Here is a 16,264-nt window from a genome sequence, read left to right as displayed (position 1 = left end):
CTCACAGTTGATAAATATTGAAGGATATTTACTTGCATATATTGAATTTTTAGAGAAATTTGGTATTCCAATACCTCCGCGTTAATATCAGAATCAGAATCAGAATTAGCTTTATTCGCCAGATGTGCGCAAACACACAAGGAATTTGTTGTGGTTTTTTTAAGGTGCTCCTGGTACATACATGCACATCTGACATGAGAACAGAAAAAAAAACATTTAAATAGTAAGACTTAACAATAGATAATAATAATAATAATAATGTGTATGAATCTGGAACAGTAGATTTATGTACAGATTTGTGCATTATTTACTTTATATACAGCTGTATAAATAAACAGATATGTATATGTATTTACATGATACTTGAGAAAGAGGCAATAATTAAAGATGGAGAATGAATTACAGAACACAGGTAATGATCCATGTGTTAGCTATTTAAGCTGGAGATGGCATGGGGGGAAAAACTGTTTGTATGCCTAGATGTTCTAGTGCACAGAGATCTGTAGCGTCTGGCTGAAGGGAGAAGTGCAAACAGGTTGTGTCCGGGGTGAGAGGGGTCTTTGATGATGTTACCTGCCCGTTTCTTCACTCTGGAGTTGTACAAGTCCTGAAGGCTGGGCAGGTGAACACCAATGATCTTTTCTGCTGTCCTAACAGTCCGTTGAAGTCTTCTTAAATCTGATTTGCTGGCTGACCCAAACCAGACAGTTATAGAGGAGCACAGAACCGACTCAATAACAGCTGAATAAAACTGTTTCAGCAGCTCCTGTGGCAGGTTGAACTTTTTCAGCTGACGAAGGAAGTACAACCTCTGCTGGACCTTTTTCACGATGGAGTCAATGTGTTTGTCCCACTTCAGGTCCTGAGAGATGGTTGTGCCCAGGAACCTGAATGACTCCACTGCAGCCACAGTGCTGTTCATGATGGTGAGTGGGGGGAGAGGAGGGGGGTTTCTCCTGAAGTCCACTATCATCTCCACAGTTTTGAGCATGTTTAGCTCCAGGTTGTTGTGACTGCACCAGACAACCAGCTGCTCAACCTCTTGTCTGTAAGCAGACTCGTCGCCGTCCTGGATGAGGCCGATGACTATAGTGTCATCTGCAAACTTCAGGAGTTTGACAGAGGGGTCTTTAGAGGTGCAGTCATTTGTGTAGAGGGAGAATAGCAGTGGGGAGAGAACGCAGCCCTGAGGAGCTCCAGTGCTGATGGTGCAGGTGTTGGATGTGAGTTTTCCCAGCCTCACTAGCTGCTGCCTGTCTGTCAGGAAGCTGGTAATCCACTGACAGATGGAGGTGGGTACAGAGAGCTGTGTCAGTTTGTTCTGAAGGATGTCCGGGATGATGGTGTTGAAAGTATTAACTGCATCATCCACAGATCTGTTTGCTCGGTAAGCAAACTGTAGGGGGTCCAGCAAGGGTCCAGTAATGTCCTTCAGGTGGGCCAACACCAGTTTCTCAAATGACTTCATGACCACAGATGTTAGAGCAACAGGTCTGTAGTCATTAAGTCCTGTGATTTTTGGTTTCTTGGGTACAGGGATGATGGTGGAACATTTGAAGCAGGAGGGGACTTCACACAGCTCTAGTGATCTGTTGAAGATCAGTGTGAAGATGGATGATAGCTGGACAGCACAGGCTTTGAGGCAGGCTGGAGAGACACCGTCTGGGCCTTTGGCTTTCCTTATCTTCTGCTTTCTGAAGACTTTGCATACATCATCTTCACAGATCTTGAGTACAGGCTGAGAAGCAGTAACCCGAGGGAGGGTGAGGGTGTGGATGGCTGTGCTGTCGGAGACGGTCAGAGCGGGTGTGAGGTGTCAGACCAGTCTTTTCAAACCTATATTGTATTGTAATTGATGCAGTTCCAGCAGGATTTGAGAGGCTTTTAAAGGGCTTCAGTGAATCTAAACAATCGACATTTTAAAAAAGAGATCTTATTAGACGGTATTGATATCAAAAGATAGAAAATGTAATACTTTTTTAGATGTTTGATTCATTGCCCTGAAACATTTAGATGGAAGTACTTCTGGAATAATTATTTTGAGAATATCAACTGGAAACTGATTTGGACTTATAATAACAAATTCTGTGTCACAAATAAAGTTAATGAAGTTTACTTTAAAATTATACCTATAATTTATCCAACTAACCAGTTTCTCAAGAGATCCCGAGCTGATCTCTCTGAATGTTGTGTTTTTTTGTGGAATGGATGTAGAGACTGTTATGCATCTTTTTTTTGAATGTATGCATGTTAAATTTTTCTGGATTGATGTTGAATTTTTATTTACTAGATTGAGTGGATCTAAAATTAATATAAGAAAAAGATATGTTATATTTTATTTTGGTAGAAAATATATGGATAAGAGTCAAATTTTTATGCTAAATCTTCTAATATTATTAGGTAATTTTATATACACAAATTTAAATGGTCAGAAAGGAAGCCCAGTATCTCCCACTTCAAAGTTGATTTGAGGATTTATTTTAAAACTCTTTCAAAACTTTCAATTCGAAAAGCAACCAGAACTATGAACACGCTCAAAGAACTAAACTCCTCTTTTCTATTGTGATTATTGTCACGGTCCTGCTGGAGCCAGGGAAACGCGGGGGCCAGGAGTTTCTTCCAACATAGACTTTATTTTTTAAATAACAGGAATGCAGGACCCACGGAACACAAGAATGACAATTAACAGCTGACACGGAGACAGGGAAACACAGGGCTTATAAACACAAGGAAATCAGACAAGGAGAACTCAAACAGGTGGGGAGCAAATCAAACACGGATGGAGACTAGTCAACTCATAATGACAGGAACAGGAACAAACCAAATATGGGCACGAGAGGAGGGGAAACACAAGACAGGACTGACATTACTCCTCCCTCCCACAAGGCGCGTCCCGCGCCTTGCAACATCCAACGGGGAGGGGGGGTGGGCGCTCTGGAGGCCTCTAGGGACCAGGAGACACAGACGGCCTCCAGGGCGGCGCCCGTTCCAGGAGCCATGGCGGATCAGGGGAGTCCGGCGGCCATGGCGGATCAGGGGAATCGGGATGCCATGGTGGATCAGGGGAGTCCGGTGGCCATGGCGGATCAGGGGAATCGGGATGCCATGGCGGATCAGGGGAGTCCGGCGGCCATGGCGGATCTGCCTCCGAGACCTCGGCCCCAGCCCCCACCTCGACCTCTCTGGCAGGAGCCCTACTACCCCCCCCCAAAATTTTCCTGGGGAAATTAGAGGTGGTCTTGGGCTGGGGTTCAGGGGAAGCGGATTCTTGGGAGCGCCTTCGTGGCGGAGGCACAGGGGGGCGCTCTGGCAGCGCGGAGCTGGATGGGACCAGCGGAGACTCTTGGGAGCGTCTTCGTGGCGCAGGCACTGGGGGGCGCTCTGGCAGCGCGGTGCTGGACGGGACCAGCGGGGACTCTTGGGAGCGCCTTCGTGGCGCAGGCACTGGGGGGCGCTCTGGCAGCGCGGTGCTGGACGGGACCAGCGGAGACTCTTGGGAGCGCCTTCGTGGCGCAGGCACTGGGGGGCGCTCTGGCAGCATGGAGCTGGACGGGACCAGCGGGGACTCTTGGGAGCGCCTTCGTGGCGCAGGCACTGGGGGGCGCTCTGGCAGCGCGGCACTGGCGGGCACTTGCGAGGGGCCGGCACTGGCGGGCACTTGCGAGGGGCCGGCTCTGGCGGGCACTTGCGAGGGGCCGGCACAGGCGGGCACTTGCGTGGGGCAGGCACTGGCGGGCTTGCCACACTCTCTGCCGGCGGGCTTGCCTGGACCGCGATCGGCGGCGGGCTAGGGAGAGCCGCGAACGGCGGCTGGTGGGACGGAGCCGCGGACGGCGGCGGGCCTTCGTGGGCCGCAGGACCGTGACAGAACAGCTGACCTAAACCGTAACCTCTTCCGTTTTCCCCCCGTTTTGTTTTCCACGTTTTTGTCAGTTTTTTGTTCCTGTTTTTTGTTTCCCACGGCGATGGAGGTAGCCGCGCAGGTCTTCGCACTCGCCCAACGGGATCTCCATTTCTATGAGTATGCGGCCGAGTTCTGTAAGCTCGCGAGGGGAATGCCGCTGGAAGACGTGGGCATCCTCCACCTTTTCCGGCTCGGAGCCAATCTCCACCATCCCATGGAGCTCCCAGACACCACGGGACTGTGTTGGAGAGAGGCTATTTACCGGTGTCTGGGAAGCGTCCGGGCCCGAGCCGGAACTAGCCCGCCATCCGCGGCCCCCCCTCACCAGCCACCAGCCGCAGCTCACGTAAGCCAGCCGCCGTTCGCGGCCAACGCAAGCCCGCCGCCGACCGCGGCTCACTCTGACCAGCCGCCGTTCGCGGCCCACGCAGGTGTCTGAATAAATATTCATTTCTTAATTGTGCACATCAGTTTGTTCCATCATCATTTTCTCAACATATTTTAATATTTTAAATTTGCATCAAACATATTTTTTAAATGAAAAAAAAAACGGGCTGTAAAAGGATACAACTAATACATGATTATTTTAAAGATTTGTTTTATCTGATAATTAATGCAAAAGAAAACGTAAAATACATGCGCTGCTTATAGACAGATAATGATTTATGCAACATATCTTTCACAAAATAGATAAATATTAATAAAACACACAGGGAAATGCAAACGCCGATCTTTTAATTAATGCAAACCTACCATAATTACATTAGCCTATGTTAAATTGTACAGTTACAGTTATAAATTGTCAAATAAAGTTAATAAAACATGTATGCAGAAATCTCGTTTGACAGTCGCAAAACTTATGATCTTATAAATAGCAGTCAAAACAAAATCAACTCTCCAAAAATGTACAGTATTGCACATTTGAGTGGTTTGTTTGAGTGAAGAGATCCCTGTGGACTGACTAACTACTGACGCTGAACCACATCAGTAAAGAATTAAGCTATCTCCACGTTTTATCTTGATGAATTTCAATCAAGTTTTTCAATGAATTTCAATCAAGTTCATAGCGTGCGAGTAAATTGTGAGATTTGTGAGAGAAAATCGCCAAATGGTTAATAAAAAGTTGTACCGTGAGGATGTGTTGCAAATGTTATTCGCCGATTCTGACTCTGAAGGGGAATATATGCCTTTTGGAAATGACGATCGGGCGTCTAATAAATCGCACTTCTCCCGGTATATCTTTGCAGCGCAACGGCGAGTGTTCACAAAGCACAAACAAGTGATCATTTCGACCCTTTACCCAACGGGGATGGGGGTGGCAGGGGTGAACGTGGTCGCAGTGTCCATAGGAGAGCTGTTGCTAGAGGTAGAGGCAGCAGGGGTAGGAGAAATAGGGCTGGAAGTAGCACTAGCACTTTCGTTCTGATCGTGCGCGCTCTAAGGGCCGCCGGCAGTCAAAGTACAGGTGCAGACAGTGTGGGGTAGGTCTGTGCGCTGTGCCATGCAATGAGAGGTACCATATTCTCAAGAACTATAAAAAGTGTCACCTAGATACCTGATCAACTGATCAAAAAATAGGCACATGCATTTTACTATGGCACAGTAATATAGTAATAATTTACTACTTTCTCCTGGTTTACTGTTGGTTTTCTCTTTTCCTGATCATTTGGAATGAGGATAAAAAGACAAAAAAACAAAACAAAAAAAAACATGCAAATAAGTTCAAACAACCATTCAATACCTATTATTTCCTGAATATTACTGATGAACTGATCAAAAAGATCAATATTAGTACTTTCTTCTGTTTTATTGTTGGTTTCCTCTTTTCTGATCATTTGGAATGAGGATAAAAAGACAAAAAAAAAACCCATGCAAATAAGTTCAAACATCAATTCAATATCTACTATTTCCTGAATATTATGAAATTCGAGATGGCCGCCCTGATGATGTCATAATATGCAAATTAGATAAGTATATTTACACCCCACATGAACTTTCGGTCATGCCCAACATTTTTCTAATTTACAGTAGATCTCTATCTTTAAGCCCTTTTAAGCCACAAGCTTTTGAAATCTTGATGTCAAAATCCAGCATTTTTCCAAAAATAAAAAAAGGATACATAAAAAATGTTGAGGTTCTTCTTGGGTTTGTTCAGTTCACACCACGGATCTGATTCTAATTCAAAGGTCCATAATTACCTGCCAGTGTTGTTGTTGCAGATGTTGTTGTTGTAGCAGGTGGTGTTGTTGGTGGTGGAGATGATGTTTGTGCGGTGACTGTTAAGGAGAAAGAGAGATTATTAAATTCAGAAATATGTGTATTTTTACAAACACATTAACACTAAAAATCAAACAGGAACAAAGCCTTACTGAGTGACAGGACTGATATGAACATCAGCAGATGTTGTGAAACCAGAGACAATCTCATGATGAAGAAGTCAGAGATAAAACCAGAATGTAGGTTAGGAGTCCTTCTTCTGTAATCAGACAGAATTAAAGCATAATTCATTATTATAAATGCAGTTACAGCAGTGTCACTCTAGAATCTGCTTAATAAAAACCCTTTATGACAAATCAGATAATTCAGTCAGCTCTGACTGGAGTCATTTACAGCCATTCAAAAACAGCTAATAATCAATATTAAATTGTTATTAAATTACTGAAAATTTTTTGAACATGTGTTTGCCTTATGATGGATTATGATGTACGCATTGTGCATACATTACACTCTACACTGCTGTATGTACAATTGAACATGTGCATCTTAATTGCACCATGAAGTATAGTAACGTATACTATTATAATAAGGAATCTGACAAACATATTCCTTATATTAATAGCACCTTAATAGGTTATCAAACAATATTAGTGATTTTTTTTTTTTATCTAATGACTTTTAAAAACTTTATAAAAACTCTTCAGTTACTGTAAAATAGTACAATAAACTTCAATTGACCTAAGTATGATGAGAAATAATTATATAAAATTCATTGTAACAACGTTTTCATGCCATCAGTCAAATGATCCACTCAACTTGAGCTCTGAGCATCTGGTAGACACTGTGGTGATATCTGTCGTAGCAGTAAAAGCCAGTCTTGATTGAATTTAAGGGGTCAGTAAGATTTTATTTTAAATACATTATAACTTTTAATCATCAAGGATATAACAGGCTTTTGAAGCGTAACATTAAAGAGAAAGATTTTGCTTACCTCAGACAGCTGCTTCTAAGCTGCTCTTGCTCCTGCTGTGGTTTAGCAGGAAGTTGCACTGATTTTAATTGTGTCCCAGGCCCTCATTTATGAGAAAACATCTCCTGGAAGGAAGAAAAATAACCTGTTAATCTACATATTTGACTGCAGAAATTATGTGGCATTTAGATTATAGATTGTAAGGTTTACCTGTCAAGAGTAGGATGAATGTTGTAGAAGTCAGTATTTGAGAACAGCTGTTTTCACTTCACTTGTGTCAAAATATAAATATTCTCAGACGCTATATAATTATTTTTCCAATTTGTATCCACTTATTAAAATCCTTAAATGTTTCATTAAGATAGAACAAAATCAATTTATAAATATCTTTATTTACTTATTTCTACTAGAAAATACCAGAAAATATTTTCCAGTGTAAATCTTTGGATAAATATGAAGTCATAATCACATTGTAGATATCATAATTTAAATTACAAGAAGTCAAAATTGCAAAGTAGTTCGTCACCTGCTTGTCATGGAAGGAAAGGAAGTCAAGCAATATTTGTGTTTTCAAACAGTTATTCAAATTTTTGTACTTGCTTTGGTGTTTATCAAACAACACCAAATACTTAAAAGCACCATTTACATATACATTTGTACACATTTTTTTAAACAACTTTTGCATTTTAATCTGAAATGAAACATGCCAGCTGGCATGTTAATTAATTAATGCATTATTCTCACTAATACATTTCTCTGAAAGCAATGGTTAAAATGTGGGGGGGGGGGTGCTTAAGTAAATACAGTATATCTTCATATTTCTATCTTGAAATATACATATACTGAATAAGACAATTTGCTAAAACTTTGCAATAAAGTGGCCGTGTGTACATTAAGGGATTTGGGGGTGGTTATGTGAAACCATAGGTATAGGGGGACCCCTTTTGAACATTTTTCAACTCCCTGGGTTGCCAGTTGTTGGGAAACACAGCGAAAGCCTGCAAACGATTTGGGTCAGAGATCACAGATTCTACCCGACCTTGGCAAAAAAGCTTTGGTATCAATCTAATAAGCTCTATGACCAGAGGCATATTAAAACACGGATAAATCAACCCATCAACTTACAGCGTAGGCTCATCATTGTGCTCGTTCCTGTTATGTGTCCTCCATCTGGCAACCTGCGAGAGCTCTCCTCAGTTTTGAATTTGGACTGCAGGTTTTGTTTGACAAACCAAAATTTTGATATATTTGCTATACTTGCTATTGCTAGTCACCATTATTTATATAACGCTTTTTACAATGCAAATTGTGTCAAAGCAGCTTTACAGTATTTAATGGGGAAATAGTCTGAGAAACTGAATCCAAATAGCTGATGTTTTGAGTAGACAATTTTTTTTAAAAAAAGGGGGGTTATTCAATTCAAGGGTTTGTTCAATTCACACCATGGATCTGGTTCTAATTCAAAAGTGCATAATTACCTGCCAGTGTTGTTGTTGTTGGAGATGTTGTTTGTGCAATGGCTGATAAAGAAAAAGAGCATTAAATTAAATGACTGTAAAGTTCAGTTAACTCTATTGTACAAAATCTACTACGTCTTCTGATGGCTAGTTCATAGCAAGTAAAAGGCATTTTAGTATAACTGCATAAATGTCCTCTTCACCTTGTGGTTCACACCTTTTTGCTGTGGAATCTTTACAATTTTGTATAAAGTAAACAGAAAAACAGGGTTTTTATTATATATATATATATATATATATATATATATATATATATATATATATATATATATATATATATATATATATAATTTTTTGTTTGTTTTTTGTTTTTTGAAGAAACATTTACTGAACTAAAGCAACTTAGATTTACTTGATCCATACATCATTGTTTAGAAAAATCATGTTAAAATAAGTTTAAAATATGACAACACACCCTTGAAGAATTAATAATAATAATAATAATAATAATATGAAATTATTATATTGATAATATTTTTCATAGTTTTATTTTTAAATATTTAAAACATGTTGATAATAAAAATAGTATTAGATGTTGTTGTTGCAGATACTGTTAAGGGAGATGTTGTTTGTGCTCTGGCTGTTAAATAGAATGAGAAACACGCATTTGCTTATATTGCCTTTTTCACATTAAGACTGATAATCCAACAGAAAGTAATCTACAGTGACAAGGACAGATATGAGCAGCAGCAGATATATGGAGACTGTCTCATGATGATTAAGTCAGAGATAAAACCGGAATGTAGGAGTCTTTCTTCTGTAAGAGCATTGTTAAAGTTATCATGCAAAATGATCTATCCAATAATATCAATTTCTGTCTCACTTTATTTCTTTAAGATCTCTGCATGGCAGACTGTACATTTTACATTGGGGAAAAAGTTGGTCAGCTCATTATTTTGTAATGTATTAATTCAACCCATTACACTAGTAAAGATGAACTATCTAAAAGAATAAGCCTATAGTTTATGTAGCTCAGCATTATAGAGAAAGATTTTAGAAATGGTATGTAAATATTGTATGTACTGTAAAACAATTATACTAATAAAACACTCTGAAAAACTAGCCACAATCTCATTGACTGTCTTACAGGTTAGTCTGTCCTCCTTATATAAGGAGAGAGGTAAACAGAAAACTTGTTACAACTAAAAAGTAACAAGTAGCATAGCTTGAAAGGAAAACATAATGAGGAACCTGTATTCCTAAAGGAATGCAATGGCTGAAACTACAAGCATGCACTGAATGAGGACACAACTCAAAGATATGTTCAGTTACTTCCCTATAATTCATAGGCAAGCACTTCCTTATATTTTATGTTAGTTAAAATTCTTCAACTGACATTTGATGACACATGATTGATGGGGCAAAGAAAAAAGGAGGTGATGATATTGACTATTGGCTCGTTTCCACTGAGCGGTACGGTTCGGTACGGTACGCAATTATGTCCGTTTCCATTGTCAAAAGTTGTGAATGGTACCAAAATAGCGAATCGTACCATACCACTTTTTTGGTGCCCTTTCGTTGGGGTACCTAGCACCGCAAAGGGTACCAACAGGGTGGAGTTAAACTCACTGCAGAACGCTGATTGGTTGACTAGAATCGTCACTTGTGCGTGATACAAGGGGATAAATCTTCTCCTTCACTCATTCCGCTCTGCTGTGTTTGGCTTATTACATCAGAGTGCGCAAACACAAAAAATAGCCGTTTCTCAATATGCGTTCTTGTGGACTTGTGAAACGTCATTGCCCAAAAACCCGCGTAACTTTGAAAATATTACTGTTATTGTGTCATGAAATGTAGTTTTAAGAGTTTTTCAGGCGAGAATGTAGTTGTTTAAAACTCAAATCTGCGGTTTATTTATAAAGATATAGCGCCTATTTGAAAATTTGCCATGCCGATTTCGGAGCTCCATGCGATCACCGGGCGCTCAGTGCTCATGTATCTGCCTCGAGCAGCCTTACGCTCGGCTAGTCCTTCCCATTTGCCGCTGGCTCTGATGTCTCTATAGTGATTAATCATGAGATACAATTCGTTTTGTGTATATTTAACAGGCATTCCTGGTCTCATGAATCTATTATTTGTTCCTGGTCATATCGTTTTGACTGAGCACAAAGTTTAACTTTATATTTATTTTGAACTTTACCATACAGCGCTGACTTTGTAGCATACGTTTGACTGAATTGTTTGCTTTTGTCTTTATTTCCTCTTATATAAGCCTCTTTTACTTTGTACATACTTTTTTATGCCATAGTCAGCCTGAATACTCGATTCTGATTGGCTGGCAGGTGTTGATTAAATTAATTTAACTGCACAGGTAGTTCCAGGTCAATTCAATCACGTTCTATAGACCTTTTTCCTGAATAACCGATGAGCGGCGCCATGATGGATTCTAACTTCCGTTTGGGTGCTCTCGTGTTCCGGTCTCCATAGAAATCCATTAAAACGGGGTAAAAAAAAGATAGACTAAATTGAAACTTTTTCAATATAACTACATATAAAAATGTGCGGAGGGTTGCTGTGCTGTTGTTGGCTGCCACATTAACGGCAGTAAGCTAAGGAATTCCTTTAAATTACTTGTTTTGCGTATCTGTCTTGTCAGGCACTGTATACATGGCTTGCAGTGCTTAAGTTAAAATACTGAGTGTGAAATAATAATACATGTTAAAATAATGTTTGCTCTTATCATTCTGTGTACAAAATCCCATGAACTTCACCCCGATCGGGAGCTGTATGTGCACTCGATCTGTTTTCAATGCAGCTTAACCTCGCATCGCTTCATGTCATCTTCCCACTCATTGAACTATGACTGGTCCTTTACTGCAAAAAGACGGTCATTGCGACACTAAAATGATGAAACAATGGCGGCGCATGATTTAAAAAAAAAAATTTTAATCATAGGTTTCACATTATATTATCGGTTCTGAAAATATGTAAATGTGACTAGAAACCGGAAATGTAAAGCACCATTCTAATCGGGGGAGACTTCCGCGTTCAGAAAAAGGTCTATATTAATGCGCTTCCTATGAACATTGGTAACCATAGTAACATACAGTTACAGTTGAATAGTAATACAGACGAAATAACTGTCATTTTTATCGTTCCGGTCAAATATTATTAACATCTTTAATATGTGAATGCTGGCAAATGACCATGGCATAAACGGGATAATCAACGGCTAGCTGTGCATTAAACGATTTGAATGCACGACATGGAGGCGAAGAACCACCCGACGCGCAGCAGAGGCTATTACATAATGGCTATTAATTTGTTCATTAAAACTGACATAAAAGAGTTGTGCTTATCGTCGCGCTTTGTCAATTGCTACCTTCCGGCATACACCACGCCATACATCAAGTAAGGGTACTGTTGGCATTGGAAACGCAAGCTGGATCAGGGTGTTCGGTCCCAACCCGTACCGCTCGGTGAAAAAGAGCCATTTCAGCACACACTGGTTTCTGAATATGCGTTTTATATCAACATTACGTTCTTAACCTGACAGCAGATGTTAAAGGAATGGTTCACCCATAAATAGAAATTCTGTCTTGATTTACTTATCCTCATGTCATGACAAAATCTGCCTGAATTTGTGTTTAAATTCTGAATAATTGTATCGGTCGCTCTTTTCCATGAAAGGATTTCAAGTTTAAAAGAGGATGTAAAAGCACCATTAAAAGTACAATGTGATCCATTCCATAAGAAAACCACAAGAAAACCTAGTGCAGATGTCAATATTTTTAGTTAATAGCAATGTACATTTTGGTTTATTCACCACACAAAGTTATCATAAGACTCATAAAAACAAAGATTGAAAAAACCTGAAGCCATGACATCATCAGTTGTCAGGGATATTTGCGGTCAGATGCTTCCCTCCACACCTGATACCTGTTGGGGTCTTATCTCTGGTCTTTGGTGACACTAATAAATGTATACTCTTGGCGTGTCTCTTGTGGCGCATGTAGAGTAGGATGATGCCTCGTCCCTTTTGAACACTATCACTTGGGGCTAAGATCCTAGTGTTCCACTAACATGCTGCGCAGCAGTAACCGGACAGACTCAATAGAGTGGAGGAACTATGACGTCACTCTGTTGGCGGATTGGCTGTTAGCATGGTTCCTCTACAAAAAGCCAATAGGATTTTTCCATAGGCTTTTGGATAGTCGCAAAAAATAAGCTCTGTGTTCAATCATAGTTCATGAAACAGTTCATGAGTCTTGCTCGTTTTGTGGTTTTGTTGAAGAAACAGCTTCCCATTTGTTTTTTGATTGTGGTGTCACCAACAAATTATAGGTTGACTTAAGCACCTATGTTTCTAACCTTACAAATGTGACCCATACCTTCGTCCTCAAAGATGTTATTTTTTATTATGAAAATCCAAAGCTACCTGTTGAATATGTTGTTAATTTTCTTATATTGAATGCAAAATTCTTCATTCATAAGCAAAAGTGGCTTAAATTTCTCGTCTCTCCCCCTCTTTCTTTCTGAATTTGATTCTCGTTTCATCTCTAAGACTGACAAATAACAAAAAGAGTGCCAAAATTTTGATGCACTATGACAGTTTTTCTAAAATTATGTAATTTTACTTTTGCACTTTTCTGTATAGATAATTCCATAATTTGATGTACGCAAATCCAAAATGTTTGTTCTTTGTAGGAATACATTCATGTCTTGTTTCCCTGTTCTTGTATATTTCTACAATTTTTGCAATAAAAAAAACAAAAAAACCCGACAACTGCTTCAAACTTATTTTTAACATTCAGTGAAGGATTTACTCTGTATATGAATTTTAATCCACGCTACATGAACAGTTTCATATAAACTGGAATAAATACAAAACAAGAGCCAAACTAAAACTGAAATGAGACATTAGTAATAAATAGTATAGTGAATAAATTAAATAATCTTAACTAAAAGGACATTTAAAGCACGTATTTCTGTACATTTCGAAATAAGGTGCATTAAGAGTCAATAAATCCTTGATTAATATGAATATTTTAATTAAAAAACATATACCGGCGTATTTAATCTTTTAAATAACAGCAGAGTGAGCGAGTTTTTGGATATGGTAAGATTAAACTTATTTTAGTGAACAAAGTACCACATTTCAGCTATAATTTTGTTAGGGTGGGTACATAAAATGTTATTTTATCCTTGTTTCTAGAAAATCCTCAATCTATATGCTTTCTAACAGCTTCATTTTGCCGTAAACATTTAATTTTAACGTGGCTTTAAGCACTAGGCATCATTAAAGTTTCACTTTCACCACGAAAGCCGGTAAATGTGGCGTTTACCTGTAATAATTGTAATATGAGTTTACCTTATGGTCTGAACCCAGAATCTCTGTATCAGTAGGAAAGCGATAAAACGAGCTTCTTCCCTCCGAAGCAGTCGCGTAGCTACCCCCACTTTCATCTGTGGCCCACCCAATAAGAAGTTTGTAATTTTCCAAATGGATGTAATTTATTAAACAATACTAATAAACGTCTTATTTCACTGTCTTATCCCCCTCCTCACGCGCCAATGAAAGACGTTTGTGCTGACCTATAGTGTGCATAATATGAAAAATCCTCCATAATGACCGCGCTTGCGGCACATCTACATTTGAAATAAAGTACCTGAGCACGCAAAAGAAGCGACATGTGAACTGCTCTGCTCTCACAAGACATAATGCTTTTATTTTGACGGGTTGCCGTGAATACCTTTACATTTCTGTGTATATATGAGGATAGTTTTTCCTCAAATTAAACTGTCTAATGCTCATGAAGCGACTCTCAGAGCAGTTCTGGAGATGTTGTTCATGTATTTATGTCCTCATTTAGTGAGACGACAGACGTTAATATCACCGCAAGCGTCGCGCGCTTCTGTATGAGTAAACAAACCCGCGTGTCTGCGCCATACATTAACACAGAGACACGCAGAAGTCATATTTAAATAGACGTTTTGCGGCTTAATATTTACAAATAGGATTGGGAGTGTGCTCACTTGTGTGTGCGCTTACGTTACGTGTGTGCGAAACGGGGCGGAACTCCGCTGTGCGAGCGATACAGAGAGCGCGACCATGTAACAGAGACAAAAATGACACGCCGTCGTGTAAATAAGATAAATAGCATAAGGCTATTTAGTTTGTTTAATAAAATAACAAGGTATACACCTGTATTATAGGGAAGGTAACACTGAATGACTTCTTTTGTGGTCTGGCGCTATAGAGAAAATAAAATTAAATACAATTATTTATTTATTTATTTTAGGGCCGCCCCCCTAAAATAATGGTAGGGGAAACACTGGGTGTATTCCAGAAAGCATGGTTAACTTACTGTCAGATAAACCCTGAACTTTCGGTTGATTAACCCCAAACCTTGCTTACTCGAGGTATGTGGTTCCAAAAACGCGTCCGGGAGTAAGTTCATTCAACTCAGAGTATGTTCCTGGTTAAGACTCAAGACATTCTCAACAGAGCGACGAATCGACGAGTCACTATGGAAACGGATGCTAAGAATAAGCGCGCCATACTGCTTTCTTCTTCTTCTGTTCAAAGGTCATGTAGGCCTTATGCTTAGTGCATATCGCCACCTAATTGATGGTTTTGCAATCATTTTTTTTTTTTTTTCCATTTAATCTTTAATCCTTGAGAATAAGAATTATATTGTTTATTTGATGCTAATTATATATTAAGTCATATCAGATGTGTATTTTTATTATAGAAATACATTATAGAAAATACCGATCCATGTATGAGATGATAATATAAAATGTAATATATATATATATATATATATATATATAGGCTAATATAATAAATTAAACATTACATTTTCATAATAGTGTTTTATAATTTATACAGATAACTGTTATATATGCCAATAAAATATAATAACCATATTAGAGCAATATATAGGCTAACCTTATTTATTACTTATATTATCTGTCACGCCCACTGAAGGCTCGTCAGTAGATCATACATGCTCTGATAGCGCTGAAGTGAACTAACCCTGGAACATAACCTGCTCCGGAGCAGGTTATCTTCAGAGAGCAAGTTGCTATGGTTACTTACTTACCCTGAAAGTAACCTCCGATTTTGGAACCGAAAGCTGAGGTTATCCGCTCACTTATCCTCAAACATACCTGGGCATGTCACATAACCTGCTTTCTGGAATACACCCCTGGATACTTCACTAGCACATAATTTGGTCACAATTTGTTTTTGTTTTTTTGCTACAACATTTGATTAATCAATGCATGCTGATGACCTTTTATCATATTTTATATTATAGTTATATGGTAACGAAAGTGTTCAACATTCAACCCGTTCTTTTTCATCAGTATTATTTGAGATTTAAATTTTGTGAACAGGAATTCTTTTCATGTCTTTAACTTTCACTTCGCGATCTTGGTGTCACGTTTTACAAGAAAAGATAATTGTCTGTTTTGCTTATCTATACACCTTTCACTTTTTAAGACTAAAACAAAAGATGGATTCATTGTTATTCTTAATTAAAAAGCACAACAACAATAAAACAGTAGGTTACAATGACAAACTAGCTTACATATAATTTATTAACAAAAACCAATAAGACGAGGCATAGGACACATCACATGCTAATAAATTACAGAATGTTTAGCGAACACTGAGGAATCAAGTAAATAGTAATATTAAAAAAAATA

At 38.9% G+C, this 16,264-nt stretch overlaps 1 protein-coding gene across 8 annotated transcripts in view; it reads right to left on the bottom strand.

The window, feature by feature from the left end:
- Nucleotides 1-15,079, bottom strand: part of LOC131551332 (sushi, nidogen and EGF-like domain-containing protein 1) — a 34,347-nt gene extending 19,268 nt beyond the window's left edge. Inside the window, exons 1-6 of one of the 8 annotated variants that reach the window (XM_058794184.1) lie at nt 14,967-15,079; nt 8,570-8,611; nt 8,217-8,269; nt 7,113-7,216; nt 6,274-6,380; nt 6,103-6,180 (exon numbers count right to left, since the gene is read on the bottom strand). In XM_058794184.1, the coding sequence (XP_058650167.1) occupies nt 6,103-6,180; nt 6,274-6,331 (136 nt within the window). In that variant the 5' untranslated portion in view covers nt 6,332-6,380; nt 7,113-7,216; nt 8,217-8,269; nt 8,570-8,611; nt 14,967-15,079. Of the gene's footprint in view, nt 1-6,102; nt 6,181-6,273; nt 6,381-7,112; nt 7,217-7,301; nt 7,802-8,216; nt 8,270-8,569; nt 8,612-13,919; nt 14,135-14,916 lie in introns of those variants that run through there. The other 7 variants (XM_058794181.1, XM_058794182.1, XM_058794183.1 and 4 more) reach the window with 7 other exon arrangements.
- Between the last annotated feature and the right edge of the window lie 1,185 nt (nt 15,080-16,264).

Source organism: Onychostoma macrolepis, chromosome 12, assembly GCF_012432095.1.
Source record: "Onychostoma macrolepis isolate SWU-2019 chromosome 12, ASM1243209v1, whole genome shotgun sequence".
NCBI lineage: Eukaryota > Metazoa > Chordata > Actinopteri > Cypriniformes > Cyprinidae > Onychostoma > Onychostoma macrolepis.
Note: the sequence above shows the minus strand (reverse complement) of the source record. Positions and strands in the feature narration are given on the sequence as shown.